The sequence below is a fragment of the Carcharodon carcharias genome, chromosome 1 (assembly GCF_017639515.1).
Source record: "Carcharodon carcharias isolate sCarCar2 chromosome 1, sCarCar2.pri, whole genome shotgun sequence".
In the NCBI taxonomy this organism is placed as follows: domain Eukaryota; kingdom Metazoa; phylum Chordata; class Chondrichthyes; order Lamniformes; family Lamnidae; genus Carcharodon; species Carcharodon carcharias.
This window is the reverse complement of record NC_054467.1, coordinates 10675859-10694983: the sequence shown is the minus strand read 5'-3', so window position 1 is coordinate 10694983 and position 19125 is coordinate 10675859. Positions and strand designations below refer to the sequence as shown.

At 42.2% G+C, this 19125-nt stretch overlaps 1 protein-coding gene across 1 annotated transcript in view; it reads left to right on the top strand.

The window, feature by feature from the left end:
• Nucleotides 1–18067, top strand: part of LOC121277059 (serine-rich coiled-coil domain-containing protein 1-like) — a 153892-nt gene extending 135825 nt beyond the window's left edge. Inside the window, exon 3 of the mRNA XM_041186032.1 lies at nucleotides 17518–18067. Coding sequence (XP_041041966.1) covers nucleotides 17518–18018 — 501 coding nt within the window. The 3' untranslated portion in view covers nucleotides 18019–18067. The remainder of the gene's footprint in view (nucleotides 1–17517) is intronic.
• The last annotated feature ends 1058 nt before the right edge of the window (nucleotides 18068–19125 follow it).

Here is a 19125-nt window from a genome sequence, read left to right as displayed (position 1 = left end):
TGAGATAATACGTTACATCCTGTCTGGCGATGGACAGCACTTTAGGATGCTTCCTTTAAAGGTACATGTACATCACAACAAACATGGCAGGAGGTGATGTAGTGCCCTGTGGATGCCAAACCCAGGTTGTAATATCCAATAACTTTGGAAAAGGAAGGGGATGTTAAGAGTGTTCCACCGCATTTTTCTGCAAGGCATTTGTTGTTGTCACAAAGTCACCATAGATGAAGATTTGGACCAGACTGTCGCTGTCCAGTTTGAAGAAGGTAGAAAAGGCATTTCTATTGATTTCTGGTTGATGGTTTGTAAGGTCAGAGATGATGTGCAATTTACGGGAGCATCGACTCTTAAAAGCGGGTTGATCAAGAAAAGTGTAAGGAATTGGGGAAGATCAACCATCTTGCGTGTCTCAAAGAGCCATGCTGTTGGTGGGTAGAATATCACAATGTGAATTGACAACATGGTTTTGCCACAGTAGTACAATGCTCCACATCTGAAGAGCAGAGTGCAAGAGCAGATGCGCACCTGTCAAAGTGAGCGGAGGTATCTGCTCTGCGGACAGAGCTGGCAAGCTTTGCAAATTCTCAGTGGATTGGGCAGAATCTGTGGAGAGAAAGACAGGGTTAGCAGGTTGGATTTTCACTCCCGAGGTGGATAACACAAGTCAGGAAATTTCCCGGCTCACCTTCGAAAGAAGTGCCCTGTCAGACTGGATTTTTACTCTAGGAGCGGGTGTCGGGCTACAGCCACTGAACGCTGATCAAAGGTGGCCGCAGGGGCTGCCAAGTGCCAAGGCAGGCTGTTTAAAAGGCCTGCCTCTGTTCTTAAGGACTTTGACCCAGTTGATTTGTTAAATATTAGGCCCTCTAGCCTTCATTCCTTGCTTTCCATTACACTCCCCAATCACTCCCTGGCCCCATTTAGTGCCCATGCCAACTTAATACAAACTCATGCAACCCATGCCCTCCACCCACCAGCCTTTACCTTTACACCCTCCATGCCAATTCACCCAGTATCCACCACGGAGGACAGACCTCAGAAACCATGTTGAGATGAAATAAAACAAAGGTCTAAATATCAAATATAGCCTTTACTATACAGTAGTAAATTTCCCATTCATGAATGCCCATTCAAAACTTTAAAAGCCGCTCAACTACTTAAACCCTTATACAGATAACCTCACATCAAATACAACTAATCTTTCAATAACCTCTTTGAGTTATCAATCAAACTGTGAAGTTGCAACCACCTGCTGAGATAATTGTAGGTCATGGAAAGCAGTCAAGCATTAATAATCCTAAAATGATACCCTTGGGGTAATGTCAATAAACAGCTATGTTAACTGCTAGAACAGATTTTTTCAGCTCTCACTAACACACAGACTGCTTTCAAAAAAATACATAGGACTAGGAATTTGAATAACTTCACAGCTTGACCAATCTACAGACCTTATCCGCTCCTCGTGAGTCTTTACATCGCCTCCACAAATTTGTGACTCCCACACTGCGGATAAGTCCCTTGCTATAGCAAAATGGGGTATGTTTGAACTCGGCACTGTTTTCAAAAGACCCAGCTCAGTTTGGGTTCCCCTCATGTCTGTCATTCTCTGCCCCCTTTCCCCCACTGGCAAAAATGGAATCTGTCAGAAATGGGGGTGGGACTTCCAAACCTAGGTCCCGCCCACCATTTTTAAAGGTCCTATGAGTATGACGGTAGGTCACAGATCTGAAACTCTGTTTTTCCTCTCTCAACAAATGCTGCCTGACCTGTTAAATGTTTCCAGCATTTTCTGTCTTTACTTAAGATTTCTAGCATTTGCTGTGTTTTGCTTTTGCAAGCTGGGCGAATTGGTTATTTCAACTTCTGACTTCCTCAGCAGTTTTCAGATGGCATTGAAAGGCATTGAGTTAAACACCCAAGTAAACAGGATGAGTGAGCATTTTATTTGAGAAGCGGACCATTTCGGATTATAGTGAGTTTACTAGAGGTACTAATGTTGTGCAAGCGAAAGACAGGAAAACGTGTTTGTGCTAGTTGATTGAAGACACCACATGCAGAAAGTTCTCTTCCATAAGTTTCAAATTATTAGTGAGTCTGGTCTCCAGGGTGGAAAAGTCACCAGCTTGAGTACCAAAGACACTGTCATCAGCATAGATTAATCTCCCTGCTCCTCTGAAAACAGTAAACAGTAAATACAATGAGCTGCTGTGAAAAATGATTTATATTCCATTCATGGTTACTGACCGTAACTCAGTTGGAACATTGGTGCTCATGAGTTATGAGGCTGTTCTACTCAAGGGATATAAATCGAATCCTATGGGTCCTCACCGGGTATTCTGCGTGATTAATGGAAAGATGCTGAAAATGACAAGTTACTTGCTTTCTTGCAACTTGTGGCTTGTTAAAAAAGTGAAGGCTCTAATGAGTAAATTTTTACATTTCACACAACGCCATGTTATTTAGACCTTCACTGACAGTTCTGTTCAAGTGCAAAGAAAACCACGAGAAGAACTGAAGTGTTGTAGATGCTACCGGCTTATCTCAGTCTACGCTACAAAGACAAATAACCCTCCCTTGAATTCTGGATTTGGAAAGAAACTCTTGTGACTGGAAGGAAGCCATTTGTTTATAGTTGCTGACACTAATGAGCACAGTGCCTCTCTGTTTTTGGCAACACAGAGACATACATGTAGATTCTGATATAAATTACACCATAGCCCAGAGTGAAACAAAATGGTCACTTCACAAAAAAACAGCCTATTTTCCATTTTGGAACTGAGCACAGATATCGCTCCTGACATGTGTTCTTGCAGGGGTCAGACTCAGAAGGCCCCTTACTTGGACACTCTTGGAAAGCTGGAAGATCTTTTACAATGACTTTGATTGCATTTTGCACATCGCCAACTTGCTGCAAATCAACAGTTTAGGGGGCAACTTTGAGGGAGCTCTAGCAGCTGTAATTCTGAAGCTACAATCAACCTCTAATTGGTGTGAACTTGTATCTCCATCACTGGCTCATCTTCTGCTCATTTAAAGACCCATGACTTAGCTGATGTGTATGAAGGTTTTGGACACCAGTCTCCATAGCTCTTTCTCTATAGTGGCTGTGCAAAGATCATAAAGATCTTTAATGAGTCTGCTAAAGTCCTTCCTAAGTTTTCTTGCATTGTTTTCAACCTGTCATCCCCAACGTTTTGCTATCCACTTGCAGGCCTGGATTTTCTCACCACTGCTGGTGTGCTGGCAGTAATGTGATGGCCAGAGCTAAAGAATGGATTGATATCCGAGTTTCTGTCCAGCTAGTAGGACCATATGTCTGTATGATTGTTTGTAAGAGTGTCCATCTCAAACGAGCAAGTGCTTCATTTTGAAATTAATTTGAAGCATATCAGTATCGTTTGTTCTTGCCCAGAGTTTTGGTTCGCTGGATGCGTGATATATAAAATGCCTGTTTTGAATGCGCATCCTGAGTTGCTCGAGGTAGTGCCAATTGCCCTGAAGATTATATAAAAGGCACAAAACTAATATATTTCATTCATCCCGTAGTCAAGGGGTTTTTGTCCTGTTGGCACTAAGATTTGCGCGAGCCTGCGTGCCAATCAATGTAAATGTGTTTTTGCCCCAGGATCATTACTAACACCAATGAGGTTTCCATTGGGAATCCCCCAAACTGACAAGATTGGAAGAAGAGGAGGGACTACATAAAATTGTCAGGAAGGTCAGTCAGTATAAAAGAGGCTCTCTCCTCACCCACCAGTTTTATCTGCCAGCAAAGATGAACTACAGCAATCAATTAATGCTGGTAGAAGATCCTCCTCCCAAAAGCAGTTGATACTTCACAAGCCAGCATTGTTTGGTAGGTTGTCTTCAATTATATCTTTAGAACCTGTCACACCCACCTACTAATGACACCCTCAGACACAGAAGCAGATTCAGTGCCCCGTGCTGTCTGTTGGAAGGATGTTTGCCTCCACCATATGGTGCAGGGCTAGCACAGGCACTGATACCAGCCATGAGTTATGGTCTGAGACTTAGTTCTACCTGCTTGCACATTGGATGCATGACTGCTTTATGAGGATGACAATGTGAAGTAGCATGGAGGGCAACTCAACTCACACTCAACTTGTGCCGTTAAATTGGAGACGGGCGTTATGCTAATTCATCACAGGCTGAAGATTGATCCCTGCTCTGTCTTTAGGTTATTACTTACTATCATCTAATGGTAGCACTCATACCTTTGAATCAGAATGTCATAGGTCCAAGGCTTGTTCTGATGACTTGAACACATAAGCAAGGCAAATTCTTCAGTACAGTACTGAATTGAAAGTGCTGTCTATCGGGTGAGGTGATAATCTGCTTTTTTCAAGTGAGCATAAAAGATTCCATTGCACTATTCTGTTTTAGTGATGTTGGTCAAGGAGTAAATATTATCCAGGACACCAGGCAAATGCCTTTGCTTTTCTTCAAATACCATTGTGAAATCTTTACCTTCTTTTTGTAAGGGTACACAAGGTCTCATTTTCATGTCCTAATGAAAAGATGATACCTCCCTTGGTGCTGTACTGAAGCGTCAGCCTAGATTCTGTGCTAAAGTCTCTGAGGTGGGACTTGAATCAACAACCTTCCCACTCAGAGTTACTACCGCTGCGCCAACTCTGACAAGGTTCCATTAATCCAAGGGTACTTTAATAATCATCCTACATTATAAATGCAACGCATGACACAGTACACATTCTTGTTTCAAGATGATTAAAAAAACTGTCCAGTTTTCTTATTACCTCAGTATATTGTCTCTTCTGTTCTGTCCTTCAATTAAAGTGACCCAGTGAAAACTCTTATGTGTGATGAAGAACAGTCTTTACTCTATGAATAAAGTTCATTAGTGGCGCATGTAGATTCATGCAGATTGGGTGATCACTTTGCTGAGCACTCCGTTCAGTCCACACGCAGGTAGATGGTGGCATAGTGGTAATGTCACTAGACTAGTAATCCAGAAGCCCAGGCTAATGTGCTGGGGATAAGAGTTCAAATTCCACCATGGCAGCTGGTGGAATTTGAAAATGGGATTGAAAGCTAATCTCTGTAATGGTGACCACGAAACTATCATCGGTTGTCATAAAAACCCATCTGGTTCACTAATGCCCTTTAGGGAAGGAAATCTGCCATCCTTACCTGGTCTGGCCTACATGTGACTCCAGACCCACAGCAGTGTAGTTGACTCTTAATTGCTCTCTGAAATGACCTAGTAAGCCACTCAGTTCAGGGGCAATTAGGGATAGGCAACAAACACTGGCCTTGACAGTGATGCCCACATCCTATGAAAGAATTTTTAAAAAATGACCATGTGTCATTTGCCATTTTAATTTTCTGTCCTACTCCCACTCTGACCTCATTTAATAACAGAAAACGCGGGAAACACTCAGGAGGTCAGGTAACACCTGTAGCGAGAATGAAAGTTAATATTTCTGGTCAATGACCCACTCCGACTTCAATCTCCTACACTGTCCTAATGAAGCTCAAGGTAGCACCTTACCTTTCAAACTAGTACTTTACAAACTTCAGGACTCGCCATTCAGTTCAGTAGTTTCAGATCATAACCACTGCTCCCATTTTTTTGAACAACAGGATTTGGTAATGATTCTGCTGTTGGCATTTTCAGCTCCTCTGGACCCACCTTTTGATTCCTTGCCTCTCTGATCACCACCCACTTTTACTTACACCATCACCCTCTCGTCATTTAATCATTTGTGCTTTAAAACCATCTAGTAGGACAAGGGCAGCAGATAGATGGGAACACCACCATCTGCGAGTTCCCCTCCAAGCCACACACCACCCTGACTTGGAAATATATCACCGTTCCTTCACTATCACTGGGTCAAAATCCTGGAACTCCCTCCCTAACAGCACTGTGGGTCTACCGACACCACATGGACTGCAGCAGTTCAAGAAGGCAGCTCACCACCACATTCTCAAGGGCAATTAGGGGTGGGCAATAAATGCTGGCCCAGCCAGCGAAGCTCACATCCCTTGAATGAATAAAAAACAAGCCTCCTGTTTTGTTCTGTTATTTCCATCCACCCTTTCCCTGCCTCTGTACTTGCTTAAAACATGCTACATCTCTAACTTTTGGCAGTTTTAAAAACCATCAGCCAAAAACATTAATTTGGTTTCTCCTTCCACAGATGCTGCCTGACATGCAAAGTATTTTCCGGAATTTTCTGTTTCTACATCAGATTTCTGGCATCTGCAGTGTTTTGCTTTGGTTGTTATCGATGCTTTTCATCCAAGTGGGAATCAGCTTTTAAAGCACAATTTGATTCAGAGTTAACAGAGGCTCCTCCGCCAAAAGCAAAAACTGTTGAGGGATTAAGTACATTTGGGATTAACTAATGCAAATGTACTTTTAAAAAGAAAATGTTGGAGGCACCAGTTATGGCCTGACAGTCATAATGTTCCTGAGTGAGGGGATAGGAAAACGTCCACATCCTTTTCCTGACTATTATTCAGTGATCCCTGTGTACTGGCCTCTCATCAGTCCAAATGAACTGTGATGCACCAATTAGCTCAGCAGTTTGGGAACAATGACAGTCTGGCAACCTACGGCCCACGTGTGCACAATGGCTACTTAGTTGAGATGTCAGAGAGCTGCTGGCATTCGTGGATCCAAAACCCAATCATGATTCAGCATCCTTAGATAGCAACATGGCCAGGCAGAGAAATCATGGGCACGGATCCTTCTCCTGTTTCCGGGCCCCTTATCCAGCAACCCCTCCCCTCCCCCGATTGCCCCCCTCAATCCCCCTTTTCCCCCTTTCAAGTTTCAACAATTCACAGATTCACCAATCAATTCGCCAAGCGATCATACAGTGGTCCCAGTAAAATGATAACGCCCACGGCTGGCATCTGGTTACAAATAGCGTCTGACATATATGCAACACAGGTCATTAATTTGAAGAGCAGCAAAGGTATGATGCAGTTTTAGCTTGTTTGTGCTGGAAACTTAATGAGATAAAAATAACAACACAAGAAAGGAGAGCTTTCCAAACCAAAACAAAAGCCAGAATAGGACGAGCAAACCTGCAGCTTTCACATTCTCAGCCAATTTTTTTTAAGCGTCTTCACTGTTGTTATGTCAGCAAAACATTCAGCCAGTTTAGAATTAGTTGAAGGAGAACTCACTTGCTCTTTGAATACAGTCATGCGGGGGTCAAAATTGGTCCTTGTGGCACTTTTTTCTGGCCCAATTTCTTTGGGAACAACCTCCTGCATTCAGGAACATCTAAAAGACATCCTCCTTTAAGGGATGAATGCATATTTCCTCGGTAATTGCAGACCTGTTTTCTTCAAATGAAGACTTAAGGTTTTTGATTCTACTTCAAATAAATCTAGTTTGTTATGGGGAAACATTGTATACCAAAATGACAAAAAGTTCTTTGGAATTGCTCCCCAGATCTTTTCCGGGAGCAAGTTTCTGCTCCCAGACGATGAGGCTTTGGGCCGGATTTTCACTGCCAAGATGGGTAGTCGGTAAATGCCCTGACTCAGCAGAGCCACCTCAGTTTAAAGGGCCCTGTTAGACCCTATTTTTGCTCTGGGAAGGCGGGGGTGGAATTGGGTCTGGCCCATTGGCCCTGGAAGCAGATCCTAGGTGGCCACAGGGGCAGGCAAGTGCCAAGACAGGCTGGTTAGAAGGCCCACCTTGGTTCTCCATAGTCACTTACCAAGTATCCATCATGGGAAGACCTCAGTAGCCATGTAGAGATGAAAGGAAATAAACTAACAATCCAATACAGCTCTCACTCATACACACTTAGTAGTGAAAATTGCTCCCATTCAAGAAACCCATTCAAAGCTTTTAAGTTACCTCAAGTGGCCGCTCTCTTATAAAAGCAAACAAACTTTTATTCAGACACCACATCAAAGACAGCTAATTGTTTAATAATCTATTTAAACTGTCAACCAAACTGTGAACTCAGAACATCCTGCTGAAACAATTGTAACGTTTGAAACTCAGCAATACATTCATAACAACATTATAGTAATCCTTGGTGAAAGATCAACAAAAACCTCTATTAAAACTGCATGACCAGATGGTAATGTTATTTTTTCTAACCTACACCAGGTGGCCTGTCAATCAAAGCAGTCTAGTAGAGGGTCTTTTAAACTCCCGCTGACATCTTAAGCCTATTTTTTGTTTAAAGAGCAGAGGATTTAGAAAACTTAAGACCATGCCACTTAAACAGTCTTTGTCTGCCATTCAAGAGCATTCATATCTACTCCATAAATTTGTGACTCCCACACCGCAGATTAAGGTTCTTCCAACAGTCAGATTGTGGTCTACTTGAACTCAACACTAAGTTAAAAGGGCCCTGCTGAGTTTGGATTTCCCGCATGTGAATCAGGCCTCCCCCCACATCTGCTAGCAAAAATTGAATCTGTCAAAAATGGGGGCGGGACCCATCCGCCATTTTTAAAGGTCTGCAGAGTCTTCCCAAATCCATGAATATATGGCCTTTTCTGTTTGATCCATTAAGAGTAAAATTTACAGCAACAGCTGTATCAGAAATTTAACAACAATAACCAAATAATTTACTGTAGCAACTCAAAATTATCATTACTGGGTGAGCATGTCAGAGAATAATATTGCAGTTACCTTTCAAAGTTGGTTTTAGTTCAAATCAAGAAGTTATTTTTCTTTGCTTTATGATTGTAAGAACTGGGTACACAATGTAAGATTGGCATTTAACACAGACATTAAATAAGATACAGCTGGAGACTGTTGCCATTGAGAAAAGTGAAGTACTGGAAGGGAAGGAGGTTTGTTTGTTTTGTAGGGAGGGAAATATCTGTTACGAGGCCAGGTTAGTCCCATAGAAAATCAATAAGAAATTGTCAAGCCTCATTGTATCTGAAAACATTTGTTCCTCTCTGGCTTCTGACCTAGATGTTAGTATGAGGTCGCAGAAGTGGAAAGGATCACTCACTAATTAGAAGTGGCACCCAATTTTGTAAAGGATAAAACATTGTGATGGCTAAGGTCAAAGACTCAGAGAAATTACATTTATAAAATGCCTTTCGCTTCCTCTGCGCCATCCAAAAGTGCTTTGCCAATACAGTAATGAAGTGGTTTTGATGTGCAGCCACTGTTGTAATATCAGGAAAAACTCAGCAGCCAATTTGTGCACAGGGAGATTCTACAAATAGCACTGGGATAAACGACCAAATAATTTGCTTTTAACATGATGGTTGAGGGACATATATTGTCCAGGATACCAGGATTACTTTCCTCATCGTCGGCAAATGGTGCCAAGGGAAGGCAGTCAAGACTTCAGTTTAACTTCCCTGCTGAAAGACAGTCCTTTGACAATGCAGCACCCACCCCTCCGTACTGCACTAAAAAGGGTCAGCCTAGATCATGTGATCAATTTTGAGTTCAGATTTAATATCTTAATAACCCTCATAAAAACTGTTTCTTGACTGTAAAGCCCTTTCATTATTATAAAAGCTTGGTACGGTTATTGTTCTCATTTTTCCGTTAAGATCCAACTTAAGCAGCTTGTAAGAATAAAAGCTCAAAATGTTTCACAAGTATGTTCTCAGCTGATTGAAAACAAGAAGGTGTCACCAGGGCCTTTACAACCTAGCTGTGCCTGAACACTTGTTCTTTACACTTATCCTTTCAATTATCTAATACAAATCTGCTTGGTGATTACATCAGTTCATTATAATAATCAGGTAGGTTTTGTGATTGTCCTGGATTCCCATCGCCGTATAGCAAATCTATCAAGGCAAAGCGAATTAAAAGTTTGAAGGCAACAAATCCCCCTTTAGATATTGCATCTTAATTTATGATTCAGTTGATAGGAATTAATCACCATTGTGTCAGCAGCATTCTGTGTTGTGATTATGACCACATCTAAATGTAATATCTTTCCTTGTACTGTTGGTTCACAATTAGTTCCATTGTGAAGTCTGCAGGAGTGAATGGCAATGCACTGCGCAATAGTATGTTCTACAAGGGAGTTTAGATTATCTGATGCTTGCTGAACTAGAGCTTTTCAGTATCGACCATTAAACCAACATACAAGCCATTAAAGAAAGTGAATTATGACTTTATGTAGCCCAGAGTAATCCATCTCATTCCAAAATGTGACTAAAAGTTATGTTATTTTTAGTTAAATAAAAGGGATTATATCTGAGTATTTTCTCAGAGCTGATTCTGTTCCAACACTGTAACTTCACTGGAAATGCAACAACTTTTTCAAAAAAAGATAGAATAACTCTTAAAGCTCTCATTTTCTGACTGCATTCTTTATGCACAGTAATAACAGAAACTCTGCATGTAGAGACTGCAGAAAAAGAATAGTTTTTTAAAAAGCAGGTGAATGCCATGGGGGTTGGCTTTCGGATGTTTCTAATAAATGACCTTTTTACCTGCATATCTTTGGTGATATGGTGAGCCCAACTGAAACACCAGCTCCTCAGGTATATGATGGAGTCAGTGCAGAGGACTATACCGTCAAGTTTTGGTTGAGGGATAAAGGTTGGCCAAGACACCTGGAAGAACAGTGACTAAAAACTGACAAGCTATTTTCAGCCCCACTGCGTGGCATGTGCATACACTAGTATCTTCTCTTAGCCGTGTGCGGTCACTGGCTAAAATTGCACAGCGCACTCTCACCTGATACCTGTGGATATAGTGTGGCTTACTATATGCTAGGCATTCATTCATCTGTGGCCCTGAGTCAGAAGATTGTCGGTTCAGACCCCACCGCACAAACTTGAAATCTTGGGGCTGGTCCCCCAGTGATGGGTTTGCAGGCAAGCTGGCTCATATATTGCCTTAGGCATCATGCCCGCTATCTACCCACTCACCCCTGCCCCCACCGCAATTTTAACGATGGAGGGGGTGCCCCACCCTCCTGTGAGCCAGTTGCAGCCTTTAAGTGGCCAATTGATGCGCACTTAATGGCTTCACCCTGCCACCACTGGGATTTAACCAGCAGCGGGAGAGGCCCAGCCTGGCAACTTTCACCGTGGGAGCTTTTAGTAAGCAAGGTGCAGACGCACGGGCGTGCGGGGAGTGCCTCCGTTATGGGCACATCAGAGGGCCATCCCCCAAGGACTTAAGCACTCCCTGCCCTGTCCACTCCAGCCCTCCACCCACTTGCCTGCCTCGGTGGGACCTTCTAACCATACCCATCAAACCCCCACCCCTCACTTACCTTTAACGCTAGCTCCATGGCTCCTTACCAGTTGCCTGCAACAGTTTTTGTTTTAAGAAAAGAATATGCTTGCCAATTCAGTGAGTGTTTAACTGTTTACATGCTGTGACCGCAGGAGACACAAACAGGCAGGTTTCCTTGAGTTTTTCAAAATGAAAAGAGGGTTGTATTTATTGCACTTAACCCGGTCTAAGAAAAATAATAAAAACGCTCCAACTTTCACACGGATACACACTCAAAGTTCTCTCTCTCACACAAACACACACACACACATACACACACACACACACACGTACGTTACAGAGTGGGCTGATTCTTGTAGATTAGTGACTCGGGTAGTTCCAGGCTGGTCTCGGTGTCCTTCCGGTTTCAGCGTTGAAGCAGTTTAAAAATGTAGATGATAATTTATCTATCCTTCTGGAGACAGCAGTTGCTGGGCTGAGCTCTTTTTAAAATCTCTGACTGCAAAGCATATGGATAGTCAAAAGCAGACAGGGTTCAAGCTTGCAAGATGTGTGGAGAGAGAAAACGAGGCCCACACAGGTGTCTTGCCACTTCAGCATATTTTCTGCTTCTATGTTTGGTCTGGAGATAACAGTTCCTTAAACACAGAAAAGAGTTAGCTGGCTTCTCATACCATCACCTCTCTCCAACTGACCAGTGACCAAAATATAGTCATAGTTAATGTATTCCAGGTGGATGGTTTCAACTTGATTAGATTCTGACTAGGCTGGTTTCATTTTGCAGCCAGAGTTCATTGTCTCAGTTGATAATCTCATATGCGTAGTCCCCACCCAGGTATTTGCTGAGATGTTCTCTGAAAGGGCTAAGAACTGATTCTATCCATATTCCTTCAAGGTAATTGTCTCTGCTGGGGCTTTTTAGGCAAGTTAGCTCCACTTAAAGGCTTTGGAGTTTGTCACGTACAGTGATGCAAATTTTCAGCTCTCTTAGAAACTGCGGTTTCAAGCCACCAGGATGTGGCTGCTTCGGGTCTTTTTAAAATCCAATCAGTGGTTTCCAGCCAGTGAATTCACAGTCATTTTCTTTTTTATAAAGCATGGCTTCATAACAACTATTTTGAAGAAGAGTGATGCTGTTTTTCCTGGTGTTGTGGCCAACATTTATCCATCAGTCAAAACCTTTTACATTGTTAACTTGGCCTCCCACTCACCTGAGGAGCTGATGTTGTTTGAGATGTGCTCACTTTACTACAAGATACTCACAATTGTTTTTCTTAAAGCCATTTATCCAGAAAGAGCCCAAATGCAACCCACACTCCAGAGTACTTAGCTGTTTGATTAATGATTCTAAGTTTTTTTTTACTATTTTATTTTGTGCAGTAATACAAGCAGCAGTTGTGGTTACTACTGCCAGAAAGAATGTGGTCAGAAAACTGATTTAAGAGTGGTGTTATCTTTCATTAAATAGAGATTCTTGTTGCACTTCCACTGAAGTTACAGTGGTAGAACGTAAATAGCTACGAGGAAATTCTCAGTTATAATCCTTTTTTTTAAACTAAAAGAACTTTTCACCTCCTCCTGAGATCACTTTGTTGGGGTGGGAAGTGAATGTCCTGTGATACATAGGGGTATTGCCATTGTGCAGGACAGAATGGATGGACCAGAGATTGCATTCCTGTCTGACATCGCTTGTATGTTTGTGCAAGCACCCTGAGGACATTCCCAGACAAATATGGTGACTTTTTTTTCTCTATTTAAACCAGAATAGAAGATGTGTGCAATTTTGCAGCCTGATTAAAATAAATAAGTCAATTCGTTAAAATAGGATTTAATATGCTGGATTTTCTGAAAATCATGACACACTTGTCATAATCCTTCAGCATATCTAAAGCAGCTAGCAATTAATTAATATAAGTGATGAAAAGCTTGTTAACTCAATATATGAAGTGACATGCTTTGTACAGAGTGGTTCAGCAACACAGTTGAAAATCCCAGTTTATCCCTAAATTGGAAGGTATCTGGGGATGTCAGGATGGAAGAGGAGGCTCGTACAGTATGGGAGGGATTTTGGAGATATGTTAAATGAGTGAGGAATCTCGGAAGCACGGAGGGAAAGCAGGAAAACCTGACACTGTGGTCCAACGACTGTTGTCTGGATGGTTTCAACCCACTTCCTAATGGACAGTGGCTCACAATGTAAGACAGTTTGGAACAGGCTGTGAAGCTCAGTCAAAGGTCCCTCTGTCAAACTGGTTGCTTTGTTTTTTTTTAAAGAGCATAGTTTTCCTTTTGAGGGTTTTATATTATTCTTGGTTAGTTTTTTGTGCTGGCAGAGTCTGTCAGTACAGACACCCCTCAAGAGGCTCCTTGTTCTTGACTTGCAATGACATTTATATGAAAGAATGGCATTCCCATAGGCTCATCTAGAAATAAACTTCACCTAATTATTTGGAAATTGCATAAATGTGAACACAATGTATATTTAAGAAGGATAGAGGGCTCTACAATACTGACAGCAATAACTTCAGGGTTTGAATTAACCAATAGCCTAAAAATAATCATGCCACCTTGCCCATGGATATGAAAACTGTGCTAATTGCCAGTATGGAGAAGCCTATTAAAATGACCAACAAGATGCCATAAGTCCTATATTGCAACAACAAATGGTTGTTTGCAAAGCATCCTGATGATCAGAAATATTTTTAGAACCTTAATATTTTTCACAAAGCAGCACTAATTTGCAGTGCACTAGACAATATTTAAATACTAATATTAGCTGAACTTGGCATGCAGTGTGATAATGGTATTAATATTTCTTCTGTTTACTGTTTGTGTTGTCATGCAGTCAGGGTGATTTGTGTTCATGTTATGTTCTAATCATTCGTCCCCTTCTAGTTTGGCTTCATGATTTTTTTGCGATGTGATTTTTGCATAATGCATATGACTGTTTGGAGGGGAATTATGAGTTTTCCGTTTTGCATTAATATATCTCTGACACTTAGACTGGCCTTTTGCACTCCTGAGCACCAAAGTTTCACATTTGAGTTTGAATGAAATGCTTCTGGATTAGGATTGCCTGGCTGGAGTGTAGGATTCAGCCTTTATAGTCACTTAAAGAGGTGCTGTCTTCATTGGAGAAGTGGGTTTTTGTTAATTTGCAAACACACAAAGGGATGGGTCAAAGCACATGAAGGTCATAGAGTCATAGATTCATTATGGCACAGAAGGAGGCCATTCACCCAGCAAGTCTATATGAGCTCTCTGTAGATCAATCCAGTCAGGTCAAGAAAGATAGAAATATGGGACTTAGGAGCTGGAATAGGCCATTCTAAATAGGCAGGCCAATTAAGGCCCAGCCAGTGCGACATCCACCAAGAAGTGCTATGAGCACCCTGTGCAGGCAGGGCAGGATTCCTACAGCCAGGAGTGCGCTCTTTTGTGCGTGCGCATGAAAGAGCGCACTGATCTCCCTGAGGCTAAGTGCTGCCTCAGGAAGATCGGCTCAGAATTAAAACTTTGAAGGCAAATGTTTAAAAAATTTCCTTGACATGTCCCCTCATGTGACACATCCCGCCCATGGATGAGGTTTCACGCTTTTTCTTAAGCCCGCCAGGGCTCCCAGCCTGCCCGCCAACCTTAAGGTTGGACAGGCAGCCCTGTCAATGACCTAAATTGTTTTATTAATGACCTCAATTGGCCGCTGACAGGTTGGCAGGTGCACAGCTGACTCAGCTGCGCCCCCGCCGATCTGAAAATGGAAATGACACGGGGTGACGTCAGGAGTTCTGTCCGATTCATCCCGCGTCATTTTACGCATCAGCGAGCGGGCCATTGCCCCCTGCTCGCTGACCTAAAGATCCTGCCCGTCACACAGGCTGGGCAGGAGTGGGCCCCCAGCTGATCGCCGCACACGATCGACTGCGTGCCACCATTTCACACGGGCGGGCCAATTAAGGTCTGCCAGCGTGATGAGCACCCGGAAGCGCTCAGCACTCCTGTGCGGGTGGGGGGAGGAGGGAGAGTCAGGGCCTGCGCTCTTTGTGGACGAAAGAGCATAGTAATCTCCCTGAGGCATGGAGCTGCCTCAGGGAGATCAAGGAAAGTCATAAAAATGTGATAAATAAAAAAAATTAAATTATTCAGGCATGTCCCCTCATGTGACATTGTCACATGAGGTGGGACATGTTTATCAATTTACATGAAACATTTTATTAAATTAATAAAGCCTTCATGAAACCTCAACCTGCCCTTGGATGAGGTTCCATGAAAAATGCAAAGGCCACCAGGACTCTTTGCCTGCCCGCCAACCTTAAGGTTGGATGGGTAGCCCCAACAAGTGCCTCAATGAGTTGAGTAATGGCCTTAATAGGCCTTTAACAGTTCGGCAGGCTCGCAGCCGACTTTGGTGCACACCCGCCGAACTGAAGATCGCAATGACATTGGGACGCATGCCAGTAGATTCAGGCCTTAGTCTGTTATTCTTAAACCATGTCCCCTAGTTCTAGTCTCCCCCACGAGTGGAAACATCCTCCTGATATCTACTCTATCAAGCCCCCTCAGTATCTTATATGTTTCAATAAGATCACCTCTCATTCTTCTGCACTCCAATGGGTATAGGCCTAACCTGTTCAACTTTTCTTCATAAGATAAGCCCTTCATCCTAGGTCTAGCATTGTGCCAATCACCTTGAGACAATAATGATACTCGTTTTGCTATTTTCCAATGTGAACAAGAAGAAAAGGTTGCATACATTTTATGGAAACATAAACATGCCTTTTTAACCAAAGAGTATAACCAAAAAAGCACATATTTATTCGATGAAGTCAGGATAACAAAGAGGGAAGGTTACATAGAGTTAAGGTGGACTTTGAGTCCATTAGTCTTCCAGTGCCCTTAAAGCTGTGAGGTAATGTATTTTAAGAGTGGCACCATGGGTGGGGTTATATCAATCCACATGAACACACATAATGTGGAAACAATCACAAGGCATTTATACCTTCTCTGAGTACAGCCATTAGCAGGCATGCAGTGCTTCCTCCTTTAGTTAGTGTGACTAACCCACAGTTTAGCCAAACACCAACAATATAAGACTATCTTTCTGCCATTGTGGAAGCCTGTCAGTTAGGGTCCCAGGTGCGGAGAACTCTCTGCACCTCCATATTTAACAGGAGCTCAACAACACAATTGACTCTCAATTGCAAGAAAGTGGTAGATAAGAACATAAGAAATAGGAGCAGGGGTAGGCCATTTGGTCCCTTAAGCGTGCTCTGTCATTCAAAAAGATCATGGTTGATCTGACTGTGGCTTTAAGTCCACTTTCCTGCCTGCCCCCTTCGATGTCTGAAGGTGTACCTCGTGAAGTTGGATTTGATAACCTCAGTTTGAACAGAAGTACCTCCAGGTGAACCATTTACTGTGTTTAACTTGACAGGATCCGCATCCACTTATTTAATAAAAAAGCCTCACTTGTTCAGATGGAACAATCAAAATGATTATGATTCACATTAATGTCTCTGTCAGCCCATCTCTGTGGATTAGAAAACATGTGTTATTTAAACGATGAGTATTGAAAGCACAATTGGGCAAATTGGCTGGGGAGCATTGAAGATTTCAGCAGGGCAAAAGGGGTAAATGAATACACTCAGCTGACTTGTTAAAATCACTGAAGTGTTGATAAAGACAGTGTTTCTCTGAAATTCATTTCAGTAGCACTACCTAGCTTACATAATTTGTGTGACACAGCCCAATGCAAAGTTATTCAGAGCATTGTGCTTACTCCTTCTCTTGGTGAAATGGTCTATTTATATTATGGGGCGGGCATCATGAGCAAGCAAACAGCTTGGTAACAGGTTCAAGGTCAACTTAAACTAGGATAGTACAGCATGTATTCAGCCCCAATACGAAAGTCTGCCTAGATTTTGCCCTCAAGTCTCTGGAGTGGGTCTTGAACTCACAACCATCTGGCTCAAAGGTAAGTGTGCTACCAACTGAGCCACAACTGACATGGCAAGTGTTATAATGTTGAACTAACCAGGGTGCATTATAAAGTCATTAAAAGATTTCTTGTGCAAGACAAGATATATGTCTAGTCCAAATTAAGGCACAAACCCAGCATACCATCCCTATTCTTCCTAATTATATATTAAATATTGACTTGGGCAATCCACTTTGCCAACAAGTAATGAAGCCTTGTTGGCAAGGGTGCAGTACATCTTGGAAAGACTGTATTAAAGCATGTTTCATGTACTTTTTTTGTGGATCAGAAATTCTATCTAATATGCTGTTTTGCATTGTTGACTCTTTTCTCCCTCTCTCTTTTCTTGCCTCAGGCTACATACCTAAACAGAACTGTGAGCCAAACTCTCAGCACAAGGGACAGAAGATTAGTACCTATTCCCACCGAGGACCCATGTAAATATTCATCCCCCGGCCAGGCAGCTGCTTGTGATAGTAAAACCTGTCAAGTTTCAAGTGTATTTGCTGGGCGCCACCAGAAGGTACAAGAAACTGGACGAGGTATCCAGTGTAAAAATGGTGGGGTTGGGACCTCTTCTGTGGAGCTGACACAAAATGTTCAGAGCAATGGATCTTGCGGCAGTTCCTCGCAGAATAAAATCAAGACCTCAGTCAATGCGGGAGAAGTCTTGGAACTAACAAATGGTCGGAAGGATCAAGTTACCGTGCCAAGACAGCAGTCTGTATTTGTAGGCCGGCTCGGGCAGCCTCCTCGTGGACCGCTCTCCTTGCACATGTACAGCCGAAAGAATGTTTTTCTCCAGCACAGTTTGTACACCTCTGACTTGCAGGCTTTGGGCCAGAAAGATGGCTAGGACATGACATGCTGCAGATCCATGACGGAGATAAGAAACTCATTGCTGCTTTTGTTCTTGCAGAAAGCCACCCAGGTACCGAGGGGAAAATCCTTCCGAAACTCTCCAAGCCTTTTGATACTGCTGCCTCCTACATTCTCCGTGACTTCTTTGGCCTCCCTGATTTTTCATAGCTGTTTCTATCCAAAAAGAAAAAGAAAAAGCCATTTTCCACATGAACCTTAATCTAACTGAGCCGAGGTATTAGTTAATATCTTTCACTGGGGAAAGAGGAGGGGAGTGGGACTAATTGGATAGCTCTTTCAAAGAGCCAGCACAGATGTGAAAGGTCAAATGGCCTCCTTCTATGCTGTACAATTCTGTGTAAACTCACCAGTAAATGGACCCAGCATACGAAGAACCTCATTCCACAAGACTCAACATGGTTCTATATAACGCTACTAAACAGTTCGTTTCTGTATGAGTTCCTAAAAAAAGAAAAAAAAAGAAATGAATGTTTTAATAGATAAAATGCATTTGTATGTGGAAACTATTTACTTTTAGACAAAGCAAGCATGTTAAAAATTAAATGTGCATTTTCTGAACATGTAGACTTTTCTCAAGATGGCATGCTTTGTGATGAGAAACCTCAACTTATTTTATTACTAATTCCATTGACTCACGTCAACAAGGCAAGATGATAATGTTTAAGGTGCTATCTCTTGTAGTTGGTGAATGAAAGAGTCGTTCATAGCTGCAAATGTGCCAATTTTATGAGGCAAAAGGACATTTAAAGGAGAAGGAATCCCTGTAGTTAAAGTCATTTCCCTGAAGTCTCGTGCTCCATTTTAAGACAGGTGACTTTAAATGCAACCAAGCAAAAATGAAAGCTAATTATTTTTTCTATCTTTAACAGGAGGTTGGAAATATATACAAGTTCTTTACTTACTCCTCCTCTCTAGTTCATTAAATTTTATTTTGTTGAAAAGAGCTATTTTTAAGACATGGGTTTTAATTGGAACTGCACCATCCTTCCAGCTCAAGTGTAGCAAAATAGGTTCAAAGAAAGGAATTGCCAGCAAGTAGCTTTCTATTTATTTTGTTAAAACTGTTCGGTATGTTACAGTT